We start from the raw sequence: 27,620 nt of genomic DNA, 5'->3' as shown, positions 1-27,620 counted from the left end.
AGCCAATCAAACGCTTCGTGGTTTTGAGTGATATCAAAAACAAGTTGGAAGCGACCGACAAATGGTCATGGGCGCATATCTTTCACCCAATCACATTTATATGTGCAGCTGGGAGGCTGGAGTTGCAGCGCATCGGACACCGCGAGCCGGATGCAAGAGTGTTGGCGACGCAGTCGGTCACGAGCTTATTTGAACACTTTCTCTCTCACTGACTAAAATATTAGCCACTTAGCTGTCTTGCTAAATAGTAGCTGGAGACAACATAGAAAATATTTCTGTTTTATCAGAAAATAGCATATTTTAATAGTTTAGTTTATTAAAACGGGACTATTTTATTCGCTGTGTGGAATTTTGGTGATGTATTACAACATTATAGACAGCTAGCTAGCCTAGCTAGCTATCAGCATAATAGTAGGTAACCGTATGATACTAGGTTAGCTAACAGCTAATATATGACTCACTAATCGTGCATCGTGATCATTGCTATATTGCTGCTAGGAACGCATGAATTAGTTAACGTTATCTAGTTAACGTTACCCGTGTCGCCTTCGCTAGCTAGCCAGATATATTTTGTCCTGTCTTGGTGCATTTACGGTCAGTTAGGCAGTGCACTGGTTAAACGTGACGTAGCTATCGATACTATTGAATGATCAGCGGAAACCCCGGCTACATTCTGCTAGCATAGATAGCTTCCTAGCTAACTAAGTCAGCTAGCTAACTATTTTGTCGGCACTGCCGAAACTTCGTTTGCCAGTGCTAATTAGACATATAGCTAACTACCTTGCTGGGTTTGGCGTTAGCTAAATAGTGTTACTGTCAACCGCCAGAATCAATACAGCTTTGAAGTTAGCAAAATAGTTGCGTTAGACTAGCTGTCTAAATAATATTTCGTGGCGAGCTAACACATTATATAGGAATACAACTATAGGTAATTGGTAAGATTACTAGCTAGTTAACATCATTTGTGTGTGACTGGAGTGGAGACAAACGGACGAAAATGCCGGCTGTGTCGAAAGGAGACGGAATGCGGGGATTAGCGGTGTTCATTTCGGACATACGGAATTGTGAGTGCCTCTATTTAGTTTTTCAACTAGACTAGCTAGCGAGCTTATTAATGTTAGATAGCTTGCTTGGAAGTGTCCTGTCATGTTTTCAGTGAATCGTTTATCATGTTCCAATGGCATTAACGTTGTATACCTTCGTTACTGAGTATACCGTTAATGTTCACAGTCACTTATTAAAAAACACAAATTAATAACTAAATTTGGCGACTTCGACAATGGCATGTTCAACTAGGGCTGCTAACCGTAGCCATTCAGCGCGTTAAGTTACTGTGTGTAATTACTAGACCGCTACCTGGGTAGTGTTAACTAACTGCTACGTTCGCTAGCTAGCGTTAGCTATCTGCAGAGGACGATTGGCCGTGCGGAGCTCGGGCGGTGTTGTAATGTCAGATGCATGGTAATAGTAGACTAGGCCGCTAAAGAATCCATCTGAACCGAATCACGAATCAAGACGTAACGCGTGTTGTTGGCACAGTGCGTGTGACTTTTGAGAGTTGGTGAAATGGTTATCTTAAGGTGAACGTAGCATCACATTCGTCTTCCATGTAATCTAGGTTTAAGTAATGTCCCGGGGAACTGTGATGCAGTGCACTTGTTTACACTAACATGTAGCAAACATAGGGTGATGCTCGCCAGGGAGATATTGAGGGTTAAATTACCCCTTATTTAGACATCCCAAGTGTAGCCACGGATAAACACGGGTGTATGTATCTTGGAGCACGGGTTTATATTGCGCACCCTATGAACAAACGGAACACGGCCAACATGTACAGAAGAGGGGTGAAGTCCGTGGAAGTATATGTCACATGATGGGTTTTTTTGTGGTGGCCTTACAGGGCCACGGACTAGTTCCACTGGCATGTTGAGCGCGTGTCTTATAGCGTTAATTTGTATTCAGTGAATTCCTGGAAGTCATCTTGCGCTTGTTGGCATGCTGGCGTTCAAACGGCATGCATAATGCATGCAGGTGCTGGCGCACCGTGTCACAGTTACACCCGTAGCCTGGTGTCCCCGCCCTACCCCTGTCCTCAGGTCTCCTTTCGCTCGCCCGATGCCTGCCGCATCTTTCCTTCCTCTCGCGCGTATCCCCCGGTGCTGACTCGCAGATTCCGTTTTTAAGGCACGTGACGCGCTGGGGTCCATCTGCCTCCCCCTTTCCTCCCCGCGCATACCCCCCCCCCCCCCACTTTTGTCACCTTTTCCTTCCTCTCCCGTGCTCTGTTTGGCACCGTCAGGCCTGTACGGCTTCCACATCATCCCCCGCTGTCCAAAACCCAGCTGCCCCCCCACTTTTCCAAAGGCCTGAAAGCTCGGAAATTAGTGTCAGGGGCTGGAAGTCTTTTCCTGGTTCGGCATGAGAATAAATACAAGGCTAATTCATATCATATCTGGGTTGGCTGAAACAGGTTTTTCAAGATAAATTAGGGATTAGGGTCCTGACTGTGGTCTACACTGCAGCCGACAGGACAGCCCCTTCCTACCTACAGGACATGATTCAACCCCACACACCAGCTCGACCACTCCACTCTGCTGCACCGGGTTGACTTGCACTTTCTGCCATCCGGGCGGACGGGCTCGCTCGTCCCGACCACGGAGCTTCTCCGCCCCTCCACCCTTCTCCCCAGCAGTGGGACGAACTCGCCATTCCTCTACGAACCACTCGGTCCCTGGCCATTTTTCGCCATGGTCTGAAGGCGCGTCTCTTCAGACTGTACCTTGACCAGCTGTTAACACTACTCCTCCACAGGGTTACCCCCAGTCTAGTATCCCTCTCTTATCACTTGTATCTTGCGCTTCTGCCACTTTTATGTTGCGCTTGTATCTTCATCTTGATGTTGTAGCTCTTTATTATATTGCCTCACTTCCAGTTTGACTTGCCATAATTTTACTGACTTCGCCTATGCCTGCTGTGTGAACTAGACTTGTTCATGGCTAAGGATAACCGATACTTTATGAGTATTATACCTTATCTGACCTCTGCTCTGCAGTAGTTCCAACGACCTTCAGTATGCACTTATTGCACATCGCTTTGGATAAAAGCGTCTGCCAAACAAAGTGTAGTGCAATGACTTGAAACGAGTTACTTGAGGTTTGACAGAGACTGTTCAAGGCCAGACGTGTTGTTTTGTCTTGTTGTGAATTGGTTGTTGAGGACATTTCATTACAGAAACGCAGTTTGGTCTATATTTGTCAGTTTCATGCTGAGAATAACCCATGGTCTCTGTAAGGTCATATTTTCAGTGCAGGGATGGGATCGTAGGGGTGGTTGATGAGGCGTTGCACCTTTTCTCTTTTTGGCTGTGGAGCACTTCTTCATCCATGTACTTAGTGTGTTCTCTTCCTCTCTCTTTCCTCCCCGCCCCCACCCCCCCTCCCCAGGTAAGAGCAAAGAGGCGGAGATCAAACGCATCAATAAGGAGCTGGCCAACATCCGCTCCAAGTTCAAAGGGGACAAGGCGCTGGACGGTTACAGCAAGAAGAAGTATGTCTGCAAGCTGCTCTTCATCTTCCTGCTGGGCCACGACATCGACTTCGGCCACATGGAGGCCGTCAACCTGCTCAGCTCCAACAAGTACACGGAGAAGCAGATTGTGAGTGCGGCCGGCCCCTCCTAGCCCCGCCTGGTCACGCCCGCAACCCCCCCCCACCCCCCACCCCCACCCGCTGCTTCGCCCGCCGTCCTCGCCCCACCGTTCCCCGTGCTCACCCCTCTCGTCCGTTGGCATGACAGCAGCGTCTTTGCGTGTTTTGTCGCTGTTCGTTTTGAAGGCTGTAATTACTCTGAGCGTCGAAAACGGCGCACGGAAATACGCTGGCATTGCATGTAACCCCCTTTCTCTCACAGTTCCCACAGTCCTGGGATATCTTTACAAATCCGCGAAAACACTCCTCCCAGAATGTGCTTGCGTTTCGCATTATCCTAGGAAAAGTCCTAGATAGCTTCCCATTACATTACAGGCCTTTCGCAGATGCTCTTATCCAGAGCGACTTACACAACATTTTACACAGCACTTATATAGTATCCAGTTACACAGCTGGATACATACTTAATTGTGCAGGTTAAGTACCTTGCTCAAGGATACGACGGCAGTTTCCGACCCGGGAATCGAACCTGTAACTTTTAGGTTACAAGACCAGCTCCTTACCCATTATACTACATTTTAGGTTACAAGACCAGCTCCTTACCCATTATACTACATTTTAGGTTACAAGACCAGCTCCTTACCCATTATACTACACTAGGTTACAAGACCAGCTCCTTACCCATTATACTACACTGCTGACAAATATCAGTTTTTCTTTTAATTGCGCGCGAAAAATATCTTGCTGAGTAATTCACACTCGGGTCTGGCCAATGTCAGTTTCCTGATATTGTTATCAGGGTATCCAGCTTACTGTTGAGCGCATCGTGGAGAGCTACTGAAGACTGGGGCTCGGGGCCAACTGAGCATGTCTGTGTTCTGTGTTCATGTCAGCACGTTGTGGTTTTATAGTAATATGTCTGAAAAAGAATTTCCCGCACGCCGTCATGTTAGATGTAGCTCAGTTCCACGGGGAAAAAAATGACTCGGCAATAAAACTGAACTTGGAAATAAGTGGGAAAAAAATTATGCAGAGTTTGAATTGCACGTGTTCAGCGGGAACCATGTTTTCTTTATTTCAAGTGAAATTTAACGGGCTTGCCTTGTGATGCCTATGATATAGTGATACTAATACTACTACTAATGGTGATAACATTGAACCAAACTGTGATTCAGGTGAAATAGTCGCGTAAACACCAAAGGCAAATGGACTCCTGGTTTGTTTCGATGGATTTATAGTAGTATGTAGTTTGTTCCCCTCTGTGGTGATGGAGTGGCCAAACGTTGCTGCTGTTCGTGTAGCAGTTCTGCATGTCTTCCCTCCGCGTGCAGTCTGCAGTGGAGTTTATACCCCTCCTCCATTTCACTCACACTGCCAGACGAGTGGACCATACGCTGTGTTTCTAATTGTACTCTCTCTCTCCCTCTCTCTCTGTCTCTCTCTGTCTGTCTCTCTCTCTCTCTCTCTCCCTCCCTCTCTCTCACCAGGGATACCTGTTCATCTCTGTGCTAGTCAACAGCAACAGCGAGCTGATCCGCTTGATAAACAACGCCATCAAGAACGACCTGGCCAGCCGGAACCCCACCTTCATGTGCCTGGCACTCCACTGCATCGCCAACGTGGGCAGCAGGGAGATGGCGGAGGCCTTCGCCGGGGAGATCCCCCGCATCCTGGTGGCGGGGTGAGTCGCGTGCGTCCGTACGTCCGTGTTCACTGGCTGAGCCAGTAGCTAGGAGGTTCCACTCAACCAGAGGTTCTTCTGTTGTGAGAAAGTTCTGCTGTCTCCAGAGGTTCTACTGTAGTTAGGAAGTTCTACTCTGTCTCCTGAGGTTCTACTGTAGTTAGGAGTTTCCACACTGTCTCCTGAGGTTCTACTGTAGTTAGGAGGTTCCACTCTGTCTCCTGAGGTTCTACTGTGGTTAGGAGGTTCCTCTGTGTCTCCAGAGGTTCTTCTGTAGTTAGGAGGTTCCACTCTGTCTCCAGAGGTTCTACTGTAGTTAAGAGTCCATTCCATGTAACATTTCTGCCATGTTTTGTTTAAAAAAAAATTAAATCCTTATTCAGGTCAAGACTTAATTCTGCGCTGAATTAATTTGTGCCACCAAACAAATCTAAAGAGCTTGATATGTGGAAGAATTGTTGGGAGTAGCATTTGATTTCTTAAACTAAATGTAGCAGCAGTTGGTAGAGTAGTTCATGCTTACTGATGTGTGCCTGCTGTGCTAAGCCTGTATGTAGCGGTGGAAGGTGCAGTGCGTAGGTGAGTAACTGTGTGATTGACAGGGACACGATGGACAGCGTGAAGCAGTCTGCCGCCCTGTGTCTGCTGCGGTTGTACAAGACCTCCCCTGACCTGGTGCTGATGGGCGAGTGGACCTCCAGAGTGGTGCACCTTCTCAATGACCAGCATATGGTGAGAGAATACACCAGCTGCCACCATAGAGCGCAATGCCTAGAATACACCATGTGCCACCATAGAGCGCAGCACCTAGAATACACCCATACACCTGCTGTCACCACAGAGTGCAGCACCTAGAATACACCTTACACCAGCTGCCAGCATAGAGCGCAGCACCTAGAATACAACTATAGACCAACTGCCACCTTAGAGCGCAGCACCTAGAATACACCAATACACCAGTTACCACCATAGAGTGCAATGCCTAGAATTCACCATCTGTCACCATAGAGCTTAGAACCTAGAATACGCCAATACACTGGCTGCCACCATAGAGTGCGGCACTAGCCCAGCGCTGATAGCGCGTGCCTAGTGGAGCCACGCATAAGCCCAGCCCTAGACGATGGGCGGGAAGCATTGGCCTAGCTGTGCCTACTTAATACCTCTGATTCACGACCCGTTGCATTTAGCACTGAAGACTACCCTCCCATATGGCGCAATTAATATGTCATGGGAGCACCTATCCTTGACATGTTCTGTATTCGTATCACAATAGTACAACTGAGAAGCTCCGAGATGGTCATAAATATTGTCACTGCACTGCATTAGTTGAAGTGTGATTGCTCATGGGCTGAGTTGGTACTGCAGGCTTGGACCTGTAGGATCTAGCCCGGGCTGTGATTGGCCGGCTGCCGTGGGAAGTCCACAGCAGTAAGTCCCCCTGATTGGTCCCTCTAAGCGTAGGGCGGGAGCATTGGGTTAGTGTGCTACTTAATCTCCTCTGAAACGACCAGGTGATTTACACCTGGCTATTTTGGCTGCCAAGTTAAGAGAAATGTACACCTCTCCCGTGACTGTTGCTGAGTTGTTTTAGTACCATGTGTGGCCCGTAGGGTGTAAAATAGTCAGTGGAGTGCAGGGGGGAAGCGCATGGGAGGAAGCGCATGAGGGGAAGTGCATGGGGGAACGCATGCACTGCAGCTGCAGCCCTCCTGCTGCAGGTGGCAGAACGATGGTGGTTTTCCATTTGATGTTTTTTTGGTTTCTTCTCTCTTGCTGGTTTTTTTGGGGTTCAGGGCCGGCCTTTCCCAGTCGTCCTGTTTTCTGCTTGTTCTCTAAATGACTGCTGTGAAAATGCCTGTGACTGTGGTTGTCGGGGGCTGTACGCATGACGGTAGCCCACAGTGTGAGGCGGGACCTGCGCGTGCTGATTAACGTCCCTATCTCTCCCCAGGGGGTGGTTACCGCGGCAATCTCCCTCATCACCTGCCTGAGCCAGAAGAATCCCGACGAGTTCAAGACCTGCGTGTCGCTGGCCGTGTCGCGGCTGAGCAGGGTGAGCCGCACGTCCCCGAGCGTCCCCACGGGGGCGCTAGTGCGCCGCCGAACAGGGCGGGGCTTCCGCTTCCGGCCTCTCCCTCAGGCCCGCGGTCCGACATCCGCCAATCATTGCGACGATGGTGTCATTGGCATCCCACAAAAAACCCTCGCATCTCAAAACACAATTTAATTCTTAGCAACAAGAATGTAGTTTTCTCCAACACAACATTCTGGTTTAGTCACAAAGGGGTTGCGAAAAAACTTTATTGACTGTTATGATTAATTGAGAGGGATGTTAACTCTTAACCGCCAATAAAATTTTAGTCTGTTAATTTTATCAGTCAGTGAATTGATCTGAAGAACATTGCGGATTAAAGTTGCCAGGTTTGAGCGAGCGTATTTCTTTATGAGTTAATTTCCAAGCGTTCAAAGAGACGTATTGATCGCATCCAGGCAGGCCTAATATTAGCTTGCCTTCAGACTCGGCTTTGTCTGATGGTGGCAACGCGTGCTATTGGTCAGGGAGGTTCCGTCACCCATGGGGGGTCGCTTCAGAATTCTATCACCAGGCCCCCCTCCTCTCCTTTCACCACAGCTCCACCTGCCACTTGCCTGTATGGGCCTACAGAACCCCACTGAAAGCTTAGAGGGATATTTAATAGCATATAGGTGTAGCATAAGTAATTTTGTGGAGCCTACCCCGTTGTATTTGCATAACGTGCATACTAGCAATTAGCTGTCTGCAGACTGTTAACGGCAGCGCCATTCCTCCTGGTTGTCAGGCTTCCAGTTCTCTCCCGTTTATTTAAAAACGGAGACCTTTTGATATTAGTGCTGTATCTATTTGATGAATTTTCCCCAGTATCCTCAGCCACCATATCAAGACCCATGATAGAACTGTAACTGTGTGTAAATACAACAGTGATGAAAAAAAGAAATATGGTTTCTCTGTGAGCAGTTAACTATATGGAGTTTCATGTGTTCTCTTACAGTATAACCTCAGTGTTAGTGCAGCTTGGTGGAGTTTTGGTACTTGTGGTCTCCTCTACACTGTCTTAGGGCTGCTGTAGTGTTGAAACGGTGTGCTTGCGGAGTGCGTGAGCCCCTTCCTCGTTCTCTCCCTCAGATTGTGTCCTCGGCCTCCACGGACCTCCAGGACTACACCTACTACTTTGTCCCCGCCCCCTGGCTGTCCTGCAAGCTGCTGAGGTTGCTGCAGTGCTACCCCCCGCCAGAAGATGGCGCCGTGAAGGGCAGACTGGTGGAGTGCCTAGAGACCATCCTCAACAAGGCCCAGGAGCCGCCCAAGTCCAAGAAGGTCCAGCACTCCAACGCCAAGAACGCCATTCTGTTTGAGGCCATCTCCCTCATCATACACTACGACAGGTAACGTCTGTTGCGACTCGACTTTTATTTGGATGACAAACGTCTGCCACCAGATCCCTGAGGTGGCACTTCTGCTGTCGGTTGTCTGGAGGGCGTCCCAAAATTGGGCTGTGAAACGCGATTAGTTTTAGACCTCCAGGTTTCACATTTGAAACAACGTGTGTACTTTACATCAAAACATAATTTTGGCTTGTGGCTGAATTAAAAAATGTGATTGCAAAGGGTCTTAAACAGGATGAGACTTACTTTTGGATAACTACAATGCCTTCCTTGGTCTTGTGGACGTGATATGCTGTCTGTGTGGATGTGGTATGGTGCCTGGATGTGAAATGGTGTCTATGTTGATGTGATATGGTATCATTGTGGATGTGATATGTGAATGTGTGGATGTGATATGGTGAATGTGCGGATGTGATATGGAGAATGTGTGGATGTTCTACGGTGTCTGAATGCCCACCTGGTCCTCCTCTCCCTCTCTGTGTGCAGTGAACCCAACCTGCTGGTGCGGGCCTGTAACCAGCTGGGCCAGTTCCTGCAGCACCGCGAGACTAACCTGCGCTACCTGGCCCTGGAGAGCATGTGCACGCTGGCCAGCTCCGAGTTCTCCCACGAGGCCGTCAAAACACACATCGAGACCGTCATCAACGCGCTCAAGGTACGCGTTTGCACACCTGCGCTCACTCTTATACACAGTTACACACCTGCGCTCACTCTTATACACCGTTACACACCTGCGCTCACTCTTATACACAGTTACACACCTGCGCTCAGTCTTATACACAGTTACACACCTGCGCTCAGTCTTATACACAGTTACAAACCTGCGCTCAGTCTTATACACACTTACACACCTGCGCTCAGTCTTATACACAGTTACACACCTGCACTCAGTCTTATACACAGTTACACACCTGTACTCACTCTTACACACAGTTGCACACCCGCGCTCCCTCTTATACACAGTTACAAACCTGCGCTCCCTCTTATACACAGTTACAAACCTGCTCTCACTCTTACACACAGTTACACACCTGCGCTCACTCTTATACACAGTTACACACCTACGCTCTCTCTTATACACAGTTACACACCTGTGCTCCCTCTTATACAGAGTTACACACCTGCGCTCACTCTTACACACAGTTACACACCTGTGCTGACTCTTATACAGTTACACACCTGCGCTCACTCTTATACACAGTTACACACCTGCGCTCACTCTTACACACAGTTACACCCTTGCGCTCACTCTTATACACAGCTACACACCTGCACTCCCTCTTATACACAGTTACACACCTGCGCTCACTCTTACACACAGTTACACACCTGTGCTGACTGTTATACACAGTTACACACCTGCGCTCTCTCTTATACACAGTTACACACCTGTGCTCCCTCTTATACACAGTTACACACCCGCGCTCACTCTTACACACAGTTACACACCTGCGCTCCCTCTTATACACAGTTACACACCTGCGCTCACTCTTATACACAGTTACACACCTGCGCTCAGTCTTATACACAGTTACACACCTGCGCTCAGTCTTATACACAGTTACACACCGCGCTGACTCTCATGGTTACACACCACTCTTATGAGGGCTCTTGTCCGCAGTCCCCAGTTTTGTCTGTGGTAAGTGCGGTGTGGTGTTGAGCCTGAGCGTGCGGTGTTCAGCCCGAGCGTGCGGTGCTGAGCCTGAGCGCGGGCGGTGCGGTGCGGTGTTGAGCCTGAGCGTGGGCGGTGCGGTGCTGAGCCTGAGCGCGGGCGGTGCGGTGCTGAGCCTGAGCGCGGGCGGTGCGGTGTTGAGCCTGAGCGCGGGCGGTGCGGTGCGGTGTTGAGCCTGAGCGCGGGCGGTGTGGTGCGGTGCTGAGCCTGAACGTGCCCGTTGCAGACGGAGCGGGACGTGAGCGTGCGCCAGCGCGCGGCCGACCTGCTGTACGCCATGTGCGACCGCAGCAACTCCAAGCAGATCGTGGCCGAGATGCTCAGCTACCTGGAGACGGCCGACTACTCCATCCGGGAGGAGATGGTACGTCCCCCCCGGCCCCTCTGCCTCCGTCTCCCTCTCTCCTCCTCCTCTTCTCCCTCTGTCATTCGCTCTCTCTTTCAGTTAAAATTTCAGTGTTTTTGGCATATAAAGGGTTGTCAAAGTCAGGCTTGTATACAACGTATGGCATCATTGCGAGACCTAAATCAAACATGTTTGTTCACTTATTCCTTCCCTTTCTTGTTTGCCTTCCATTGATCTGTTTTTACCCTCCATTCCTTGTTTGTCTGTCAGTGTGTGCAGTCTGTTCCGCACACTGCAAATGTTCAGTCCCTCACTGATAAATGTCGAGCTCCCCAGACTTGTCCTTGGCTGTTTTTGCCCTGTGAGGCGTCGAGTTAGCGCGATGTTCAGTAACGTACATGTCCATTGGCTGTTTTTCTCAGTTGGGTGTTCGGTCAGCCCGGCGTCCAGTAACGTTCCTTGTTTTTGGGCTGCTTAGCTCAGCGGGGCGTTCGGTTGGCCCCAGTGTTCAGTAAGTATGCCCGTCCTTGCGCAGGTGCTGAAGGTGGCCGTCCTGGCGGAGAAGTACGCGGTGGACTACTCCTGGTACGTGGACACCATCCTCAACCTGATCCGCATCGCCGGGGACTACGTGAGCGAGGAGGTCTGGTACCGGGTCATCCAGATCGTCATCAACCGGGACGACGTGCAGGGCTACGCCGCCAAGACCGTGTTCGAGGTTCGAGCCCGCGGGACCCCTCCCCCACTTTAAATCGCGGGCGCGCTGAGAAGGGGCCCTCCGTCCGAAATCAGAATTTAGCGTGTTAACTCACTCTGCAGTTTACTGTTCGGTGTGTTCAGTAATAATGACAACACGCGATGCGTGAAAAGCGTCGTGCAGGAGACCACGTCGATGAGTCTCCCTGAACGATTGGACTTCTCTCCTTTTATACAAGGGAAAACTCTTAATTAAAATTATTTGAAATTTATTAAATAAAGGCGCAATCATGAAAAAACAGCACGGCGATGAATCCTGCTAGCGCCACCTCTGTAAGCGTATCACACCGGGCTAACCTACGTAGCTGAGACACGCCTACTTGTTCCCCATGACATCGGCTTTCTAACAATACAACAAAAATGACTGCGCTGTATTATGGAGAACCTAAATTTTGCATAACGCCGATCCAGTAGGATGTTTTGCAACTGAGAGCCGTCCCTTTATCAGACCCTGGTAAATGGTAAATGGGCTGCATTTATATAGCGCTTTTATCCAAAGCGCTTTACAATTGATGCCTCTCATTCGCCAGAGCAGTTAGGGGTTAGGTGTCTTGCTCTAGGACACTTCGACACGCCCAGGGTGGGGTTTGAACCGGCAACCCTCCGACTGCCAGACAACCGCTCTTACCTCCTGAGCTATGTCGCCCCACCCTTGCAGACTCCCCGTCAGCACAGTAAACAGAGGCTGTTTTCCTTTGGGCCCCGCTTCTGTAGACCACCTCACGGAATCGATAACGTCATTGGGCACAAGTCCTCTTTTTATCATTAAGCGGGGAGAGAATACTCTGTACCGTTCTCTAAAATGGCGGAAAGGGGAGGTGTTACACCCGGGTGACGTCGTTGTTTTGGGGGGTGGATGGCCTTTACTTCTATTTTATGTGGGTTGAAGTATTCTCTATGACATCCTTATAAATTAGCTCTGTAAGTGATTATTAAGGTGTGACCTTACATATTAAAAAGCCGGTGTTTTAGGCTGGTGTGTCCCCGTAAGGTGCTTGTTCCTGACGCACAGTTATACACTACCTCACGCACCGGGCCCCTCCTCAGGGTCTTGGTAAATCTGCAGCAGAATCGCTGATCGGCATTACTTTCTGAAACCCGCGATCCACTTCAAGAGCATTTACATTTACCTTATTAAAATGAACCCCGATGTATGTTCAGATGTGAGATTAGTTTATGTTTAACGTACGTAACGTACGGAAATGCGGAGAAAGTAACTTTTAAAAAGGACCTTTTAAGATTGGGCCCCACTGTGGAAATGAAGTACCTTTCTTGCGACCCGCCAAATACACATACTAGCGTAGCCTAGTGGACTACAACCTCATACACTCCTGTGACCTGTTCTGGGTCCCTCCCTGTAGTTTAAGAAGCTCTGGGATAGCAGACTGCAGTGTGTGTGAGTATGAGTGTGATGTTAGGATAACAGACTGCAGTGTGTGTGTGCGTGCGTGTGTGTGTGTGTGTGTGTGAGTGATGTTGCTCTAGGATGGCAGACCACAGTGTGTGTGTGTGTGTGAGTGATGTTGCTCTAGGATAGCAGACCACAGTGTGTGTGTGTGTGTGTGTGTGTGTGAGTGATGTTGCTCTAGGATAGCAGATTGCAGTGTGTGTGTGTGTGAGTGATGTTGCTCTAGGATAGCAGACCACAGTGTGTGTGTGTGTGTGTGTGTGAGTGATGTTGCTCTAGGATAGCAGACCACAGTGTGTGTGTGTGTGTGTGTGTGTGTGAGTGATGTTGCTCTAGGATAGCAGATTGCAGTGTGTGTGTGTGTGAGTGATGTTGCTCTAGGATAGCAGACCACTGTGTGTGTGTGTGTGTGTGTGTGTGTGTGAGTGACTGTGCTCTCGCTCTGTCTCTCTCAGGCCCTCCAGGCCCCAGCCTGCCATGAGAACATGGTCAAAGTGGGCGGGTACATCCTGGGCGAGTTTGGCAACCTCATCGCGGGCGACCCGCGCTCCAGGTGAGGCGCTGGCGCTGCGGCCCGGGCTCGGAGCGGCCCTCCCGGCTGCCGTATCCCTCACCACCAGATTTCCTGTGTGTCTGATACGTCATCCAGCATGTTAAAATGTCAAAAGCTGTGCTCGCGTTGAATGTGTACAGGATATGCTCTTGTTTTCGTATGTCCTTAGGAAGAGCTACCTGGCAGCCATGCTCTTTTTCTGTGGGGCAGCTTGTAAATTCACTTTTGGTCCAGATATTTCTCTCTTTATGATTAACTTCTTGTCTGGCGCCAGTGTTGATATTTTGTGTGTGCTTATTACATGCATTCTCTGTGACCCCCTTCTCTCTCCCTCTCTTTCCCTTTCTCTTCCCCTCTCCACCTCTCTCTCTGTCCCCTCTGTCCTCCCTCACCTCTGCCCCTCCGCCTCCCTTTCCCCTCTGCCTCTCCTTCTTCCTCTTCTTTCTCTGCCTTCTCCCCTCTCTCGTCTCTCCCTCTCTCTCCTTTTCTCCTTCTCCCTCACCCTCCTCACTTTCCTCCCTCCCTCCTCCTCTCTCCTCCTATCCCCTCTCTCCCCCTCTCTCTCCCTCCCTCCTCTCCTTCACTCTCTCTCTCCTTCCTCTCCCTCCCTTCCTCCTCCCTCTCTCCCCCCCCTTCTCCCCCTCCCCTCTCTCCCCTACCCCTCTCCCCTCTCCTCTCCCTTCCTCCCTCCCTCCCCTCAGTCCCCTGGTGCAGTTTAACCTGCTGCACTCCAAGTTCCACCTGTGCTCGGTGCCCACCCGGGCCCTCCTGCTCTCCGCCTACATCAAGTTCATCAACCTGTTCCCCGAGACCAAGCCCACCATCCAGGAGGTGCTGCGCTCGGACAGCCAGATCCGCAACTCGGACGTGGAGCTGCAGCAGAGGGCCGTGGAGTACCTCAAGCTGTCCTCCATCGCCAGCACCGACGTCCTGGTGCGCCCCGTCTCAGCCTTACGCTGTGCTGCGCTGCTGCTTATTCCATTCTGTTTCTTGTCCAAAGACATGCAGTTGCTAACTGAGACTCTAACCTTTAGACCTAGAATAACATATCTTTCCTCCGCGTGAGTTTCCAATCGCGTGCATTATCTCGGTCTGAAACGACGCGTCACACCTCAGCAGTCGCGTCTCTAGGAGAAGCATGAGCCTCGAGATGACTCCAGTGTATTCCCTGCCAGCACTGGAGCCTTAGTTTAAGTTCAAATTGACCTAATCTGCTCGTATATACTGTTTGAGGCGTGTGTGAGTTTGCACACAGTACCCGATTCTACTAATCAACCTTGAGTCTTTAGACCTTGATTATAAATCAGTGTAATGCTGCAGCCACACGCCTTTCTGGGCGAAAACCCACTGACCAGGCACATTCTACGTTATACAAGCTACTTAACTCCTAATGTTCAAAATCTACAACGCAATAAGCGATATATCATAATAATAGAAGGTAATAACATTGTTATTAGGAGCTGAATGCGTAGTCTTATAGATTATGGCTTAAGGAGGTGAGGTGTGTCCCCCCCCCCTTTAAAGGAGGGTGGGGTGTTTAGTTTCAGATCTGAGTTGTAGGCGTGTGCCCCCCCCCCCTTCCCCCCCCCAGGCCACGGTCCTGGAGGAGATGCCGCCCTTCCCGGAGAGGGAGTCGTCCATCCTGGCCAAGCTGAAGAAGAAGAAGGGCCCCGGGGCCGTGTCCGTGTCCGAGCTGGAGGACGGGAAGAGGGAGGGGGGCGGGGCCGGCGCCGCCGGCGAGCTCAACGGGGGAGCCGACCGCGTGGGCGACGCCTCCACCGCCGCCCTGTCCAACGCCGTGAGTCACCGGGGGGACGGGAGGGGGGGGGTCAGTGTGTGGCGGGGGGGTGGAGCCAGGGGCAAGGTCGAGAGCACCGACCAGGGGAGACTTTCTGTCGGCAGGAAGGACGGAATTGTGCGGACAGGAAGTGATGTTCCCTGCTGAATGGGCACTACGGAATCATGCGGAGGAAGTGGTGTTATCTTCTAAATGGGGAATTATTAGATTTCTTTTTTTTTTTTTTTTTTTGCTCAATGACTAAATGACTTGTATTTAAAAATGTAATTAATTGTAATGCTGAAGGTGGTCAAAAGAATACTCTGAAGGAAATGCTAAGGCATAATAAGCAAATGGAGTGGAAAAATGTGTTCCACGTGGTTGGGATTTTATTAGGATCCCCGTTAGCTGATGCAGAACATCAGCTACCTTTCCTGGGGTCCACACAAAAACATCACAACAGAGAAGACGCTTACAGACCAAACAACCACGTTTGCACATTTATGAAGTCAGTTCAACAGTTGTTCAGAATGTTTCTTTGGATCGATTGATAACTCTGAATGTCGATTTCTGAAAGCCTGTTTTGCTTAATGCCTGTGTTTTTTTTTAATATTAATGTAGACGTAAATACGTGAACGTTATTTGCTCACTTGCTTTGCCCATGAAGTTGGGCACTCCGTTCTTCGTCGGCATCCGAATGGACATTCGCATCTTGTCGTGTCATTCACCATCTTTGTGGTTACGGGGCCTAACATAGGGAAAGAGAAAAACGCTGACCGTCGTTTCTCTCTCTTCCTCTCCTCCCCTTCCCAGTCCACTCCGTCCCCCTCAGCAGACCTGCTGGGCCTGCGTCCCGCCGCTGCCATTGGCTCGGCGGCTCCCGGCGCCGGCAGCCTATTGGTCGATGTGTTTTCAGAGGCGGGACCGGCGGCTGCCTCCTCTGGGGTGAACGACGAAGGCTTCCTCAGGTTAGCCTGGGTGTCGTGCCCCCCCCCTGTTTTTACTGAAACTGAAGCAAAATGTAACAAAAAAAAAAGTGAATTCCAGCCCCCTCTGTTGTTTGGTAGTGTGCTATGACGCTTGTGTAACTGAATTCGTGTGGACGTGTGTGTTGAGTAAGATTTAAATCAGTTCAGAAGCTTTCCTGTTACTGTTGTTGGTTTTTTTCTGCCTGTTGCCCTGTCCTTGCCCTGTCCATCTTTGCCAAGCTTCTCTTCCTTGTGTGTTTTCTTTTTTTTAGATTTTTCTCCTCTTCATATTTGTGTGATATGATTGTCTCCCGTATTATTGCCGTGTCACGTGACTCTGTCTGTTTCTCTTGCGATTTCTCTCTCTCCCGTTTCTCTCTCTGTGCCGGGCTTCTCTGTGTCTCGCTCGTCCTCGATTGCGATTGGACGCTTGGCAGAGATCTGGAACCTCCCACTGAGAGCCCTGACTCCCTATTGGTCGAGGCTCCCGGTGAATCGGAGTAAGGGGCCAGGGTTAGACTATATCACGCAGATAAAATGGCAGCAATGCCACAGTGTACTGCTGACAGTTTTGGCTCAATTAGGGCCATTGCAAGTTGCGAATCGTTTGGAGCTGGTCTTAATCATTTTGTGGGCAAAAAGAACTTCTCTATACAGCTACAAATTCATTTAAAAGAAGACATAATTTTGAGACCTTCTGATGCAAGCCTGAGAGTAGTGATTTTAAAGTAGGGGTCGGTAAATGCTGCTGGTAGGGCATGTGGATTTTTATCTTTTTTATGTAAATAATTAGCATTCTTGCTTTTCTTAACCTTTTAAATCATCATGTTTTGTGTTTAATCGTGTAGGTCAATGTAGCAAGCTGTTTCTGATTTTGGCTGGACTCCACATACTAACCACATCCTTTCTCTATTTTTGTCTCCCATTTCGTTTCCCCTCGAATTTCACTCAACATTACACTCTTACACTGACCCAACACACACACGCACACATCCACCTGCACACACACACACATACACACACGCTCACACACACACACACACACACACATCCACCCATGCACACACACTCACACACATCCACATGCACACACACACACACACACACTCACACACACACGCTCACACACATCCACCCACGCACACACACTCACACACATCCACCCACACACGTGCACACACACAAACACGCGCACACACACCACACACACACACACACACACACACACACATACTTTCTCTTCTCACTCTCACTTCATTACACTTCTGCTTTTCCCCTGAATCCCTGCTCATTTTCCTTCCCTTTCATCTCCAACTTCTCATCTCTTGCCTCGTTCTCTCTCTCTCTCTCTCTCTCGCTGCTGTTACTTCCCTCTCCTCCATTCTGTTCCCTCCCTCCTTCCTGCTCCTCCTCAGCTCTGAAGATTCTGCCCCGCCTCTGCCTGAGTCAAACGAGCTTCTCAGCAAGTAAGAGCTTCCTCTGCCTGTGTCTGTAACAGTGCGTTGGTCTGTTACACTGCGTTACTCTGTAACGCTGCGTTAGCCTGTAACACTGCGCTAGTCTGTAACACTGCGTTAGCCTGTAACACTTCATTAGCCTGTAACACTGCGTTAGCCTGTAACACTGCGCTAGTATGTAACACTGCGTTAGCCTGTAACACTGCGCTAGTCTGTAACACTGCGTTAGCCTGTAACACTTCATTAGCCTGTAACACTGCGTTAGCCTGTAACACTGCGCTAGTATGTAACACTGCGTTAGCCTGTAACACTGCGCTAGTCTGTAACACTGCGTTAGCCTGTAACACTGCGTCTGTAACACTGCGCTAGTCTGTAACACTGCGTTAGCCTGTAACACTGTGTCTGTAACACTTCGTTAGCCTGTAACACTGTGTCTGTAACACTGCGTTAGCCTGTAACACTATGTCTGTAACACTTCGTTAGCCTGTAACACTGTGTCTGTAACACTGCGCTAGTCTGTTACACTGCGTTAGCCTGTAACACTGTGTCTGTTACACTGCGTTAGTCTGTAACAGTGCGTTAGTCTGTTACACTGCGCTAGTCTGTAACACTGTGTTAGCCTTTAACACTGTGTGTGTAACAGTGCGTTAGTCTGTAACACTGCGCTAGTCTGTAACACTGCGCTAGCCTGTAACACTGCGCTAGTCTGTAACACTGCGCTAGCCTGTAACACTGCGCTAGCCTGTAACACTGCGCTAGTCTGTAACACTGCGCTAGTCTGTAACACTGCGTTAGTCTGTAACAGTGCGTTAGTCTGTTACACTGCGCTAGTCTGTAACACTGTGTTAGCCTTTAACACTGTGTGTGTAACAGTGCGTTAGTCTGTAACACTGCGCTAGTCTGTTACACTGCGCTAGTCTGTAACACTGCGCTAGCCTGTAACACTGCGTTAGCCTGTAACACTGCGCTAGTCTGTTACACTGTGTCTGTAACACTGCGCTAGTCTGTAACACTGTGTCTGTAACACTGCGCTAGTCTGTAACACTGTGTCTGTAACACTGCGCTAGTCTGTAACACTGCGTTAGCCTTTAACACTGTGTCTGTTACACGGCGCTAGTCTGTAAAACTGCGTTAGCCTGTAACACTGTGTCTGTAACACTGCATTAGTTCATAACACTGCGTTAGTCTAACACTGGGTCAGTCTAACACTGCATTAGTTCATAACATTGCGTTAGTCTAATGCCGTGTTAACCTGTAACACTGTGTCTGTAACACTGCGCTAGTCTGTAACACTGTGTCTGTAACACTACTTTAGTTCATAACACTGCGTTAGTCTAACACCATGTTAACCTGACTGCAATTTAGTCTGTGATGCACTTCCAGTCTTTTTTTTCTTTCCCTCCACTCCACTCATTTATTTGTTTGTCTCCCGCGCTCTGCCTGCATTGTAGTGACGGCTGACATTTTACTAAACGTTCACAAAAGACAGAAAATGCCGGAGCTCGTTCCTCTTGAGAAATATAACTGGATAAAACTCCGTAACTGTTTTTTTTCAGTTGAGCGAAATCATGCAAAATGGCGGCCCACGGGTCAGAGAGGGTTTCATTTTCGTATCAGACGCCAGATTTTTGTGTTCCGATGCGCTGGGAGACGCTGATGAGGATGTTAGCTCGATACTGAAGCTGTCAGTATCGAGCCTGAAAATGGCCCCGTTTGAAGGAGGAGGATCGAAAACCTTCATCCTTAATGTGCGCTAAACTAAACGCCTTTGTCCTTTTGTGTGTTTTCTCCCGGCTCGTCTCCGGTCCTCCTCCTCCTCCTCCTCCTCCTCCTGCCAGGTTCGTGTGCAAGAACAACGGGGTCCTGTTCGAGAACCAGCTGCTGCAGATCGGGATCAAGTCCGAGTATCGGCAGAACCTGGGTCAGTCTGCTCCCCGCGACCCGGCCGGCCACTGGGACCCCGCCGGGCAGCGAGGGGTTAACCCGCGCCTCGCCCCCTGGTGGCGTGGCCGAGCATCGCATTTAACGTCCCTCTGTCTGAAAAGACCGGGAGAACTGGCCATTTTTAAAAACAAATCCTTCGCGTTGGTGTTTGCAGCTCTTAGTAACTGGAGAGCTCACTGGATTGATACATTAATCACACCAACGAAACTGCGTGTGCCATTTGAGATGCGTTTACAGACGCGTATTGGTGAAATTATTTTGCGGTAACGAGCCTCAAACTATAGTTTCACCTTTCAAAAGTAGCCCTGTAGCCCAAAGTAGTCCTGACTCTTACACTGTAAATAAACCCCTTTAAAACTTTACATTTATCTTTAAAATCTCCTCGAAGTCTTGGAAAATATATCCCGATTTGAGTGGGAACCCTGTGCAGTGCATGGTCTCATTGTTCTGCATAGTTGTGTAGTTGATGTCATTGTATAAACAGCCTCCACCCTTCCCTAAAGAATGGTAGTGTGACGTATTCTTTGCAGGGTTGTACTACAGGATTGTAATCCGTAGTGACTGTGTGAGGTGTGGTCAGTGTATGTACGCTCTCTGTACTGACCCTCTGTCTGTCTGTCTGTCTGTCCACCCCCCAGGGAGGATGTATCTTTTCTACGGCAATAAGACGTCGGTGCAGTTTGCCAGTTTCTGTACGGTGGTCAGCTGCCCGGGGGAGCTGCAGGCTCATATCCTTTGCGTGCTGTGTCCCGGGCACACGCCCCCCTGCTGATTTGCCTGTCTGTCGGGGAGGTCTGTACTGCGAGGACTGCTCTGTGCTGTTCAACATAAGCACTGTATGAGGTCATTAGCAGATGGATCTATGATTTTTAACCCTTTAAAGAGTATGTTTTTTTTTAGAATGTTTCTTCAAAATTCCAAGTTAGTGTTCTAGAACTCAGTAGTGATTGTTACATCAGCATTAGAATGTTCAGTTAAGAACATTTTAATCACACGTGATCTTACACCTCAATGCGGTTGATACATTTTTTTTTATTGCTGTTTTTTTTTTTCAAATGCAGTGTTCAACCCACAACACACATGCCAAAGATTCAACTGCCCTATACAAAAAAAAAGAAAAATGAACATCATTTAAATAATGAAATAAGATAAAGCCTACTTCTCATACTAATTTCCTATTTCACTTCTACATTGAGTTTTATTCAGTTTATTGTTCTTCAATCTGTGGATCTGCTCTATGTTGTTTTAATATGGTTCTGTGGTCAGTATAAAGAACTTTGGTAGTGTTTTTTTACTACATGTCCCAGAAAGCACTTCAGTGCGTAGTTTTAAAGTGTAATGTGGCAGTGACATTTGACATCTGCTGTCTGCTCAGTGTGCTTCTGTGAGGCGTTATCGCAGCACTGCTGTGTGTCGGCAGCTGTTTATTTGACATCGTTCCAGTCCCCTCCTGAGTTAAGCGACGCTCGTGGTTGTGTAGAGTTCTGTGGGCCTTGACTGGGCCCTCTTCACAGCTCAATATGCAGACCAAGCCAGTGGAGCCCCTAGTGGAGGGAGGAGCGCAGGTGCAGCAGGTCATCAACATCGAGTGTCTAACTGACTTCAGTGAGGCCCCACTGCTCAACATCAAGTTCAGGTACCGCCAGACGCCCACACGCACAAACACGCACGCACACACACACACACACACATACACACGCACGTACAAACACGCACACTCACACACGCACACACACACAAACACGCACAAACACGCAAACTCACACACGCACAAACACGCACACTCACACACGCACAAACACGCACGCACACACACACACCACACACGTACAAACACGCACACTCACACACGCACAAACACACACACTCACACACGCACAAACACGCACACTCACACACATGCACGTACAAACACGCACACTCACACACGCACAAACACACGCACGTACACACACACACACGCACGCACACAAACGCACACACACGCACGTACACACACACAAACACACACACACACACGTGCACACACACGCACGCACACACACACACACGTGCGCACACACATGTGCACACGCGTGTACGCACACACACACACACATACGTGCACACACAGTTCCCTGCCTGTGTTTGTGTCTCTGCTCTGTGAGGTGGATGTGTATGATGTGTACTGTGTAAATGCTGGAGCATGTCCGCTGGCCTGTTCAGACTGTGTGTGTGTATGTCTGAATCCTCTCTTTGTTAGATATGGCGGAGCGCTGCAGAACATAACACTCAAACTTCCGGTCACCATCAACAAGTTCTTTCAGCCCACTGAGATGCCTTCTCAAGACTTCTTTCAGCGCTGGAAACAACTGAGCCTGTAAGTCATTGTGTGCGGAAAAGAAATGCCTGTAATGTGCGCGTGTATGTGTCTGTGTGTGTGTGTGTGTTTGTGTCTGTGTGGGTGTGTGTGAGTGGGGGGGCGTGTGTGTGTGTAGTGGGGGTGTGTGTGTATGTGCGTGTGTATGTGTGTGCATGTGTGTGTATGTGGGGGTGTGGGGGGGTGTGTGTGTACGTGTGTGCGTGTGTGTATGTGTGTCATAGAGGAATCACTGAAAGTTATCTTTCATTCCAGCCCTCAGCAGGAAGCACAGAAGATCTTCAAGGCCGTCAACGGCATGGACACAGAGCTGCTTAAAGCCAAGGTACTGCACAGCCTCTACAGGAGAGCCCCAACACACTGAGAGCGTCAGAATAACACTGAGAGCGTCAGAATAACACTGAGAGCGTCAGAATCACACTGAGAGTGTCAGAATCACACACTGAGAGCGTCAGAGTACACACTGAGAACGTCACAGTAACACATGAGAGCGTCAGAATCACACACTGAGAGCGTCAGAATTACACACTGAGAGCATCACAGTAACACACTGAGAGTGTCACAGGAACACACTGAGAGCGTCACAGGAACACACTGAGAGCGTCACAGTAACACACTGAGAGCATCACAGTAACACACTGAGAGCGTCAGAGTAACACACTGAGAGCATCACAGTAACACTGAGAGCGTCAGAATAACACACTGAGAGCGTCAGAGTAACACAGAGTGGCAGAATAACGGTTCAGGTGAAGTGTAATCAGTGCAGGTAGAGGGTGAATGATTCTGGTGAAGTGTAATCAGTGCAGGCAGAGGGTGAATGGTTCAGGTGAAGTGTAATCAGTGCAGGCAGAGGGTGAATGGTTCACGTGAAGTGTAATCAGTGCAGGTAGAGGGTGAATGGTTCAGGTGAAGTGTAATCAGTGTAGGTAGAGGGTGAATGGTGAAGTGTAATCTTGGTGCCGTGACTGTGGGTCTCTCTGTGCTCTAGTTGCTGGGGTTGGGCTGTGCCCTGCTGGAGAATGTGGACCCGAACCCGGAGAACTTTGTGTGCGCTGGAGTCATTCAGACTAAGGCCCAGCAGGTGGGCTGTCTGCTCCGGCTGGAGCCCAACGCACAGGCCCAGGTAGCTGCACACGCTCGCCCGCACGCACGCACGCACGCACGCACGCACGCACGCACGCACGCACGCCTGTCTGGCTCACTGCATCCCCGTCTCACCTATACCTGTCTGTCTCTCTGCGCCTGATGCAACCAAAGCCTGATGTTCAGGTAAAACACAGCCCCCCCCACTCCCCCCTTGAGTACCCCCCCCCACTCCCCCGAGAGCCCACCCCCTTGTGCCAGCACCTCGTTGGCATTACAGTAGTGCCCAGAGTAGCGTTGCTCCATCCTCAGTGTCCACGCCCCCCAGCGGCCCGTGTGGTAGACCAGGGCCTTGGTTCAGAAAGCTGGATTACTGGGCTGGCTGGATAACTGCACCGACTAAGACCCGGAACCCTCCCAAATCCGGAGCATGGACTGAAGCAAAAAGAGCTGCTTCGGGTTTTTGCTCGGCGCAGTCATCCAGCTTCGTGAAACACTCCCCAGGACTTCCCTAAACTCTCCCACCCCATGTGGTGAGCTCCCCCACTTAAAATAGTGACCTTTTCACTCCCTACATCCAACTCCTTTTATGTGCTGCAGTGCAGCTATTAAGTAAAGTGTAAATATTTAAATCATTGGAATTATCACAGTTAAAACCCGGACTCCAGACAAGGTTTATTTTATGTGAAAGTCTGAACTGTGAAATCTGGAAATGGAAGCAAAATATTGTGCTATTGAGTTTGGGAATCCCAGGAATGTTCTGGAAAGTCTGTAATGCTCCTTGTGCGCGCTGTGGAGTGACTCCGCCCCCTGTCCCCCCCCCCCCCCTCCTCCCGCAGATGTTCCGGCTGACTCTCCGCAGCAGTAAGGACACCGTCTCCAAGCGACTCTGCGAGCTGCTAGCGGAGCAGTTCTAGAAGCTCCCCACCCACCCCCACCCCCTGCCACCCCCCCCCCCCACCCCCCGCCTCCCCGAACACGGCGAGCGACGAGAAACAAACGGCGAGAGCTTCGGACGGCGCTCACATAAGGGAAAGAGGGAGCGGTCGTTCCCTGCGACGGCTCTGTCAATGTCATTATCATCGTCCGGATTATCGTTATTATTATTATTACCGCTACGATTATTGTTTTTATCGGTGTTTACCTGTATGTATGTGTGCGTGCGTGCGTGCGTTTCGTTCGGGCGAAGTGCGTCGAAGAGCGCGGCGACTTCTCTCTCCGCTCTGTTCGGCTCTGTTTGCGCCTCACGCCCCCCGCCCTGTACGTACTGTACTGACATTCGGCTCGCAGCAGGAGGAGGAGTGGGGGGGTGGCGGGGTGGGGGGGGGAAGGATACGGCAACATCGGCGTCCATCTTTATAATCTTTATACACTATCACCTCTGACACCTCAATGCAGAAACTATTCCTGGGAGATTTATGAGACGTATGACCACTCAAACGTGTCTGTACACAGACACACACACACACACACACACCCCTAGCCACATGCACAAACGCGTATCTGCATATGCACTTATCCGTGTGAACTGTCAGTTTTGTATGTTACTCTCTGGAAGACTACATTCCCCACAAACCCCTTCTGCTTCACAGCCCCTGTGGCCAATGCACTTGGAGATACCCTATGGAGCTTCAGAGATTCACCTTACACTTCCTGGTGCACTGCCTTTTAAAGCTCTGAGTCTTTGCTTGAGTAATTCTGTGAGTCTGGTATTTTCTTGATGGTTTCTCATTCCTGCAGCAAGTTCACTCCTGGATTATCTTTACTCCAGGATTATCTTTCCTTCGCCCTGGTCTTAAGTGTCTGCACTCAGACCCCGCCCCTCACTCTCGCATATTATTTGTCCAGACGTCCGTAGCGTTGTTTCAGGTTGAAGACTGATGTAAGCGATCATCACGATCACATTAACGGCAGCGGCAACGCACAGAGCTACATAGAAAGAAGAAAAAAAAACGCGTAATTACAATTTATGGTATAACCTTTTTTTTTTTTTTGTAGTACTTGTCTATTTGTAACTCTAATGGTGTGTTTTATTTACTTTTAATATGGTATATAGTAGAACATTCCCTTTACGAAAGCCAATTTGCAGTGTTAAGCGCACCTTGCGTGCGCTGAAAAACGTTTCGACTGAAAAGCAGGGGAGGTGAGAGTTTCTCTCGCTCGCCCCTGCACACACACACGTCCTCAGCGCTGAGATACCGTCTGGCACGCCGACAGGAGACGGTCGCTCTCCTGTTCTCGGCTGCTCCCAAAGACCCGAGTGAGCAGCACTCTACTTTTGGTGGAGCCAGTGGATATTTAACCTCCACAGACCTGAGTTTTATGGTTGGTACAGGCTTAATGTAATGGGGGCAGTGTGGCTGTTATGTCACCCTGTTTGTAGAACGCAGAGAGGAGCACCACCAGTCAAGAAGTGCGTTGGTGACAACCTGCTGAACAATGTGGACAGTGATTGGCGGATACTTCGTGGCTACACTTCCTGGATTCCTGTGGGAATTGCCAGCAGCAAGAAAGTATCCACCAAGAAGGTGTTTTTCTATTGCTTGTTGGCGTGATGGGTGGAGCCCATCTCGGTTCTCTACGGGTAAGGTGACATCGTGGCTGTGCTAACCCCGTCACGTGACCCCTGGGTTGGTCTTGTGCAGCAGAAGGGTGTGCCCAGCTCGGTCTCATGGGTATCGAAAGCTGAGCACTGGGCCACTTCCGCCGCCAGTCGTCGCCCACGGCAACAGGGAGCACGTCGACTCGGGTCCCGCCTTTCGGAACCGACGTCGGGCGGGTCGAGTGCGTGCGCCCGCCCGCGTGCGTGTGCGTCCGCATCATATTCAAACACAATGAAGTATTGAGAGGCATCGTCATGTTAGCCGTTTCAGGAGTTCGCTGTCATCGCGCATGTCTGAGTGGCCTGGTTCAACTGGGACGTTCTCATTTTTAGATAAGGAGTCGGTGTCGTCGCGTGCGCCTGCATGTGTGTCTGTGTGTTGTGTGTGTGTGTGCGTGCGTGTGTGTTGTGTGTCAGTATGTGTTGTGTGTGTGTGTGCGTGTGCGCGTGTGTGTTGTGTGTCAGTATGTGTGCATGTTGTGTGTCAGTATGTGTTGTGTGTGTGTGTGTGTGTGTGTCTATGCAGTATCTAGCAACATGACCCAGCGAATCGGTTTAAAATCTGTCAGACACTTGTGTTAGAATAGATTCCTCTGTACTGAGAATGTGAAAGTAAAAGTATACATATATCCACTTGATTCTGTCCTACTATTTTTTTTCGTTTTCGTTTTCCTTTAACTTTTGTTGTTTTGTTTGTTGCACATTAGTGTATATCTACAGCACGCTGAAGAAAACATTCCCTTAATCTCCCCACTTGCCTAAATAGTGCCGACAGTGCTTTGTGAGCAGTCTATTTGGACATTTGTTTCATGGAATGTATTTCAAATGTTCAAAAAATAATCAATTTTTATATAATACTGATGTTCCGTGTACACTGAGCAGTGGGATGAGTAACTAAAATACAAAAGACAAAAAGACAGGAGCCTGATTCCAGTCATACACGGATTTGGTTTTAATAAAAGCAGAAAATCTGCACTTTATCCACATGTGATTTGTTTATCACAAAAATCAAAAATTGTGGAGCACAGAGCCAAATAAATAAATGCCTTTGTCCCAAACATACATATGTACATTTTCGAATAAAATATTTAGCCATAATTTATTTCTGTGCTGCAAAAAAGCAAAAGTGCCATATTTTATATTGGTTTGGGTAAACAGTGGAATGAGTACGTTTCTGCTTTGTTAGCAGTTGTGCAGCGCTTGTGTTCTTCTTCATACTTTTTCTTACTGGCTATGATTAAAAACAAAGAACAAGCCCAAACACAGTTAGAAAAACAGAAATATAGTTTCTGGTCATTAGGTTTTATAGGAGTTTGTTTGCATTACAAACTATACAGTACATTTATGCACGCGCGCGCGCGCACACACACACACAGGTCATGTTATGCATTGCTTGGTAACTAAAGCACCACACTGATGTGCTCATAAGCTTGGGACCTAGTGCCCAGGAGGGATTGTGGCCTACAGCTGATTTTGACTCTAGTCGGTTGCATCATTTTGTGAAATTGGAAATGGTTCAACTGTTAATACCCCAGACAATGAGTGACAGTCCACTGACGTCCCCAACATGTCAGCAGCGTTAAGGTGCCAATCTTGGAAAGCTTTCTTTTTATTTGTGGATTTTCATAACGGCTGATATTAAATTGACCGTGACCATCCGCTCATTGCGTGGGCCTAGTCGCTTCATTGCTAATGAGGTCACGCTGTACCCTATGAAACTACGAATTGGAACATCAAATTCGTCAATAATGGTGGGTTAACCAAATATACAATACAAATTCAGCTGTTATGTATAACACAAAATATAAAATACGTTCATAAATGTTTTTTATGTATGACAGTATTTTGTAATGTTTATAAACGTTTGTCACAAAATATGAATATAAAGAGTGCGTCTTGTCCAAGATTTTAAAATATAAAGGCTTGGAACAAGGAGCAAAGCAA

General features: G+C 49.1%; 1 protein-coding gene across 4 annotated transcripts; it reads left to right on the top strand.

Annotated features, from left to right (window-relative positions):
* The first annotated feature begins 137 nt into the window (after positions 1-137).
* Positions 138-26,314, top strand: ap2a1 (adaptor related protein complex 2 subunit alpha 1). 4 transcript variants are annotated; one of them, XR_010326727.1, is made up of 22 exons: positions 138-1,064; positions 3,444-3,655; positions 5,135-5,328; positions 5,931-6,060; positions 7,280-7,381; positions 8,492-8,751; positions 9,238-9,406; positions 10,650-10,787; positions 11,305-11,487; positions 13,389-13,486; positions 14,188-14,419; positions 15,078-15,284; positions 16,077-16,231; positions 17,647-17,697; positions 19,527-19,609; positions 20,271-20,361; positions 21,146-21,268; positions 21,875-21,991; positions 22,247-22,316; positions 22,980-23,114; positions 23,914-26,105; positions 26,165-26,314. XR_010326727.1 is itself a non-coding variant. In XM_064315633.1 (22 exons), the coding sequence occupies exons 1-22, from the start codon at positions 998-1,000 to the stop codon at positions 23,989-23,991; spliced, it is 2,958 nt and encodes a 985-aa protein (XP_064171703.1). In that variant the 5' UTR covers positions 138-997; the 3' UTR covers positions 23,992-26,314. The 4 variants fall into 4 exon arrangements, 3 of the variants coding, with proteins under 3 accessions (XP_064171703.1, XP_064171701.1, XP_064171702.1); XM_064315633.1 differs by adding an exon at positions 16,669-16,731 and having other exon boundaries at positions 23,914-26,314; XM_064315631.1 differs by having other exon boundaries at positions 23,914-26,314.
* Positions 26,315-27,620: the final 1,306 nt, after the last annotated feature.

The sequence above is a fragment of the Anguilla rostrata genome, chromosome 17 (genome assembly GCF_018555375.3).
Source record: "Anguilla rostrata isolate EN2019 chromosome 17, ASM1855537v3, whole genome shotgun sequence".
Taxonomy (NCBI): domain Eukaryota; kingdom Metazoa; phylum Chordata; class Actinopteri; order Anguilliformes; family Anguillidae; genus Anguilla; species Anguilla rostrata.
The sequence above is the reverse complement of the archived record's forward strand: the minus strand, read 5'-3'. Positions and strand labels throughout refer to the sequence as shown.

What these genes read in the sequence shown, in the direction of transcription:
- ap2a1 (XM_064315633.1), top strand. Translation starts at nt 998, where the DNA reads ATGCCGGCTGTGTCGAAAGGAGACGGAATGCGGGGATTAGCGGTGTTC. An exon ending in CTGCTCAACATCAAGTTCAG is followed by an intron (nt 21,269 to 21,874) that starts GTACCGCCAGAC and finishes TCTCTTTGTTAG; the next exon opens with ATATGGCGGAGCGCTGCAGA. An exon ending in AGCCCAACGCACAGGCCCAG is followed by an intron (nt 23,115 to 23,913) that starts GTAGCTGCACAC and finishes CTCCTCCCGCAG; the next exon opens with ATGTTCCGGCTGACTCTCCG.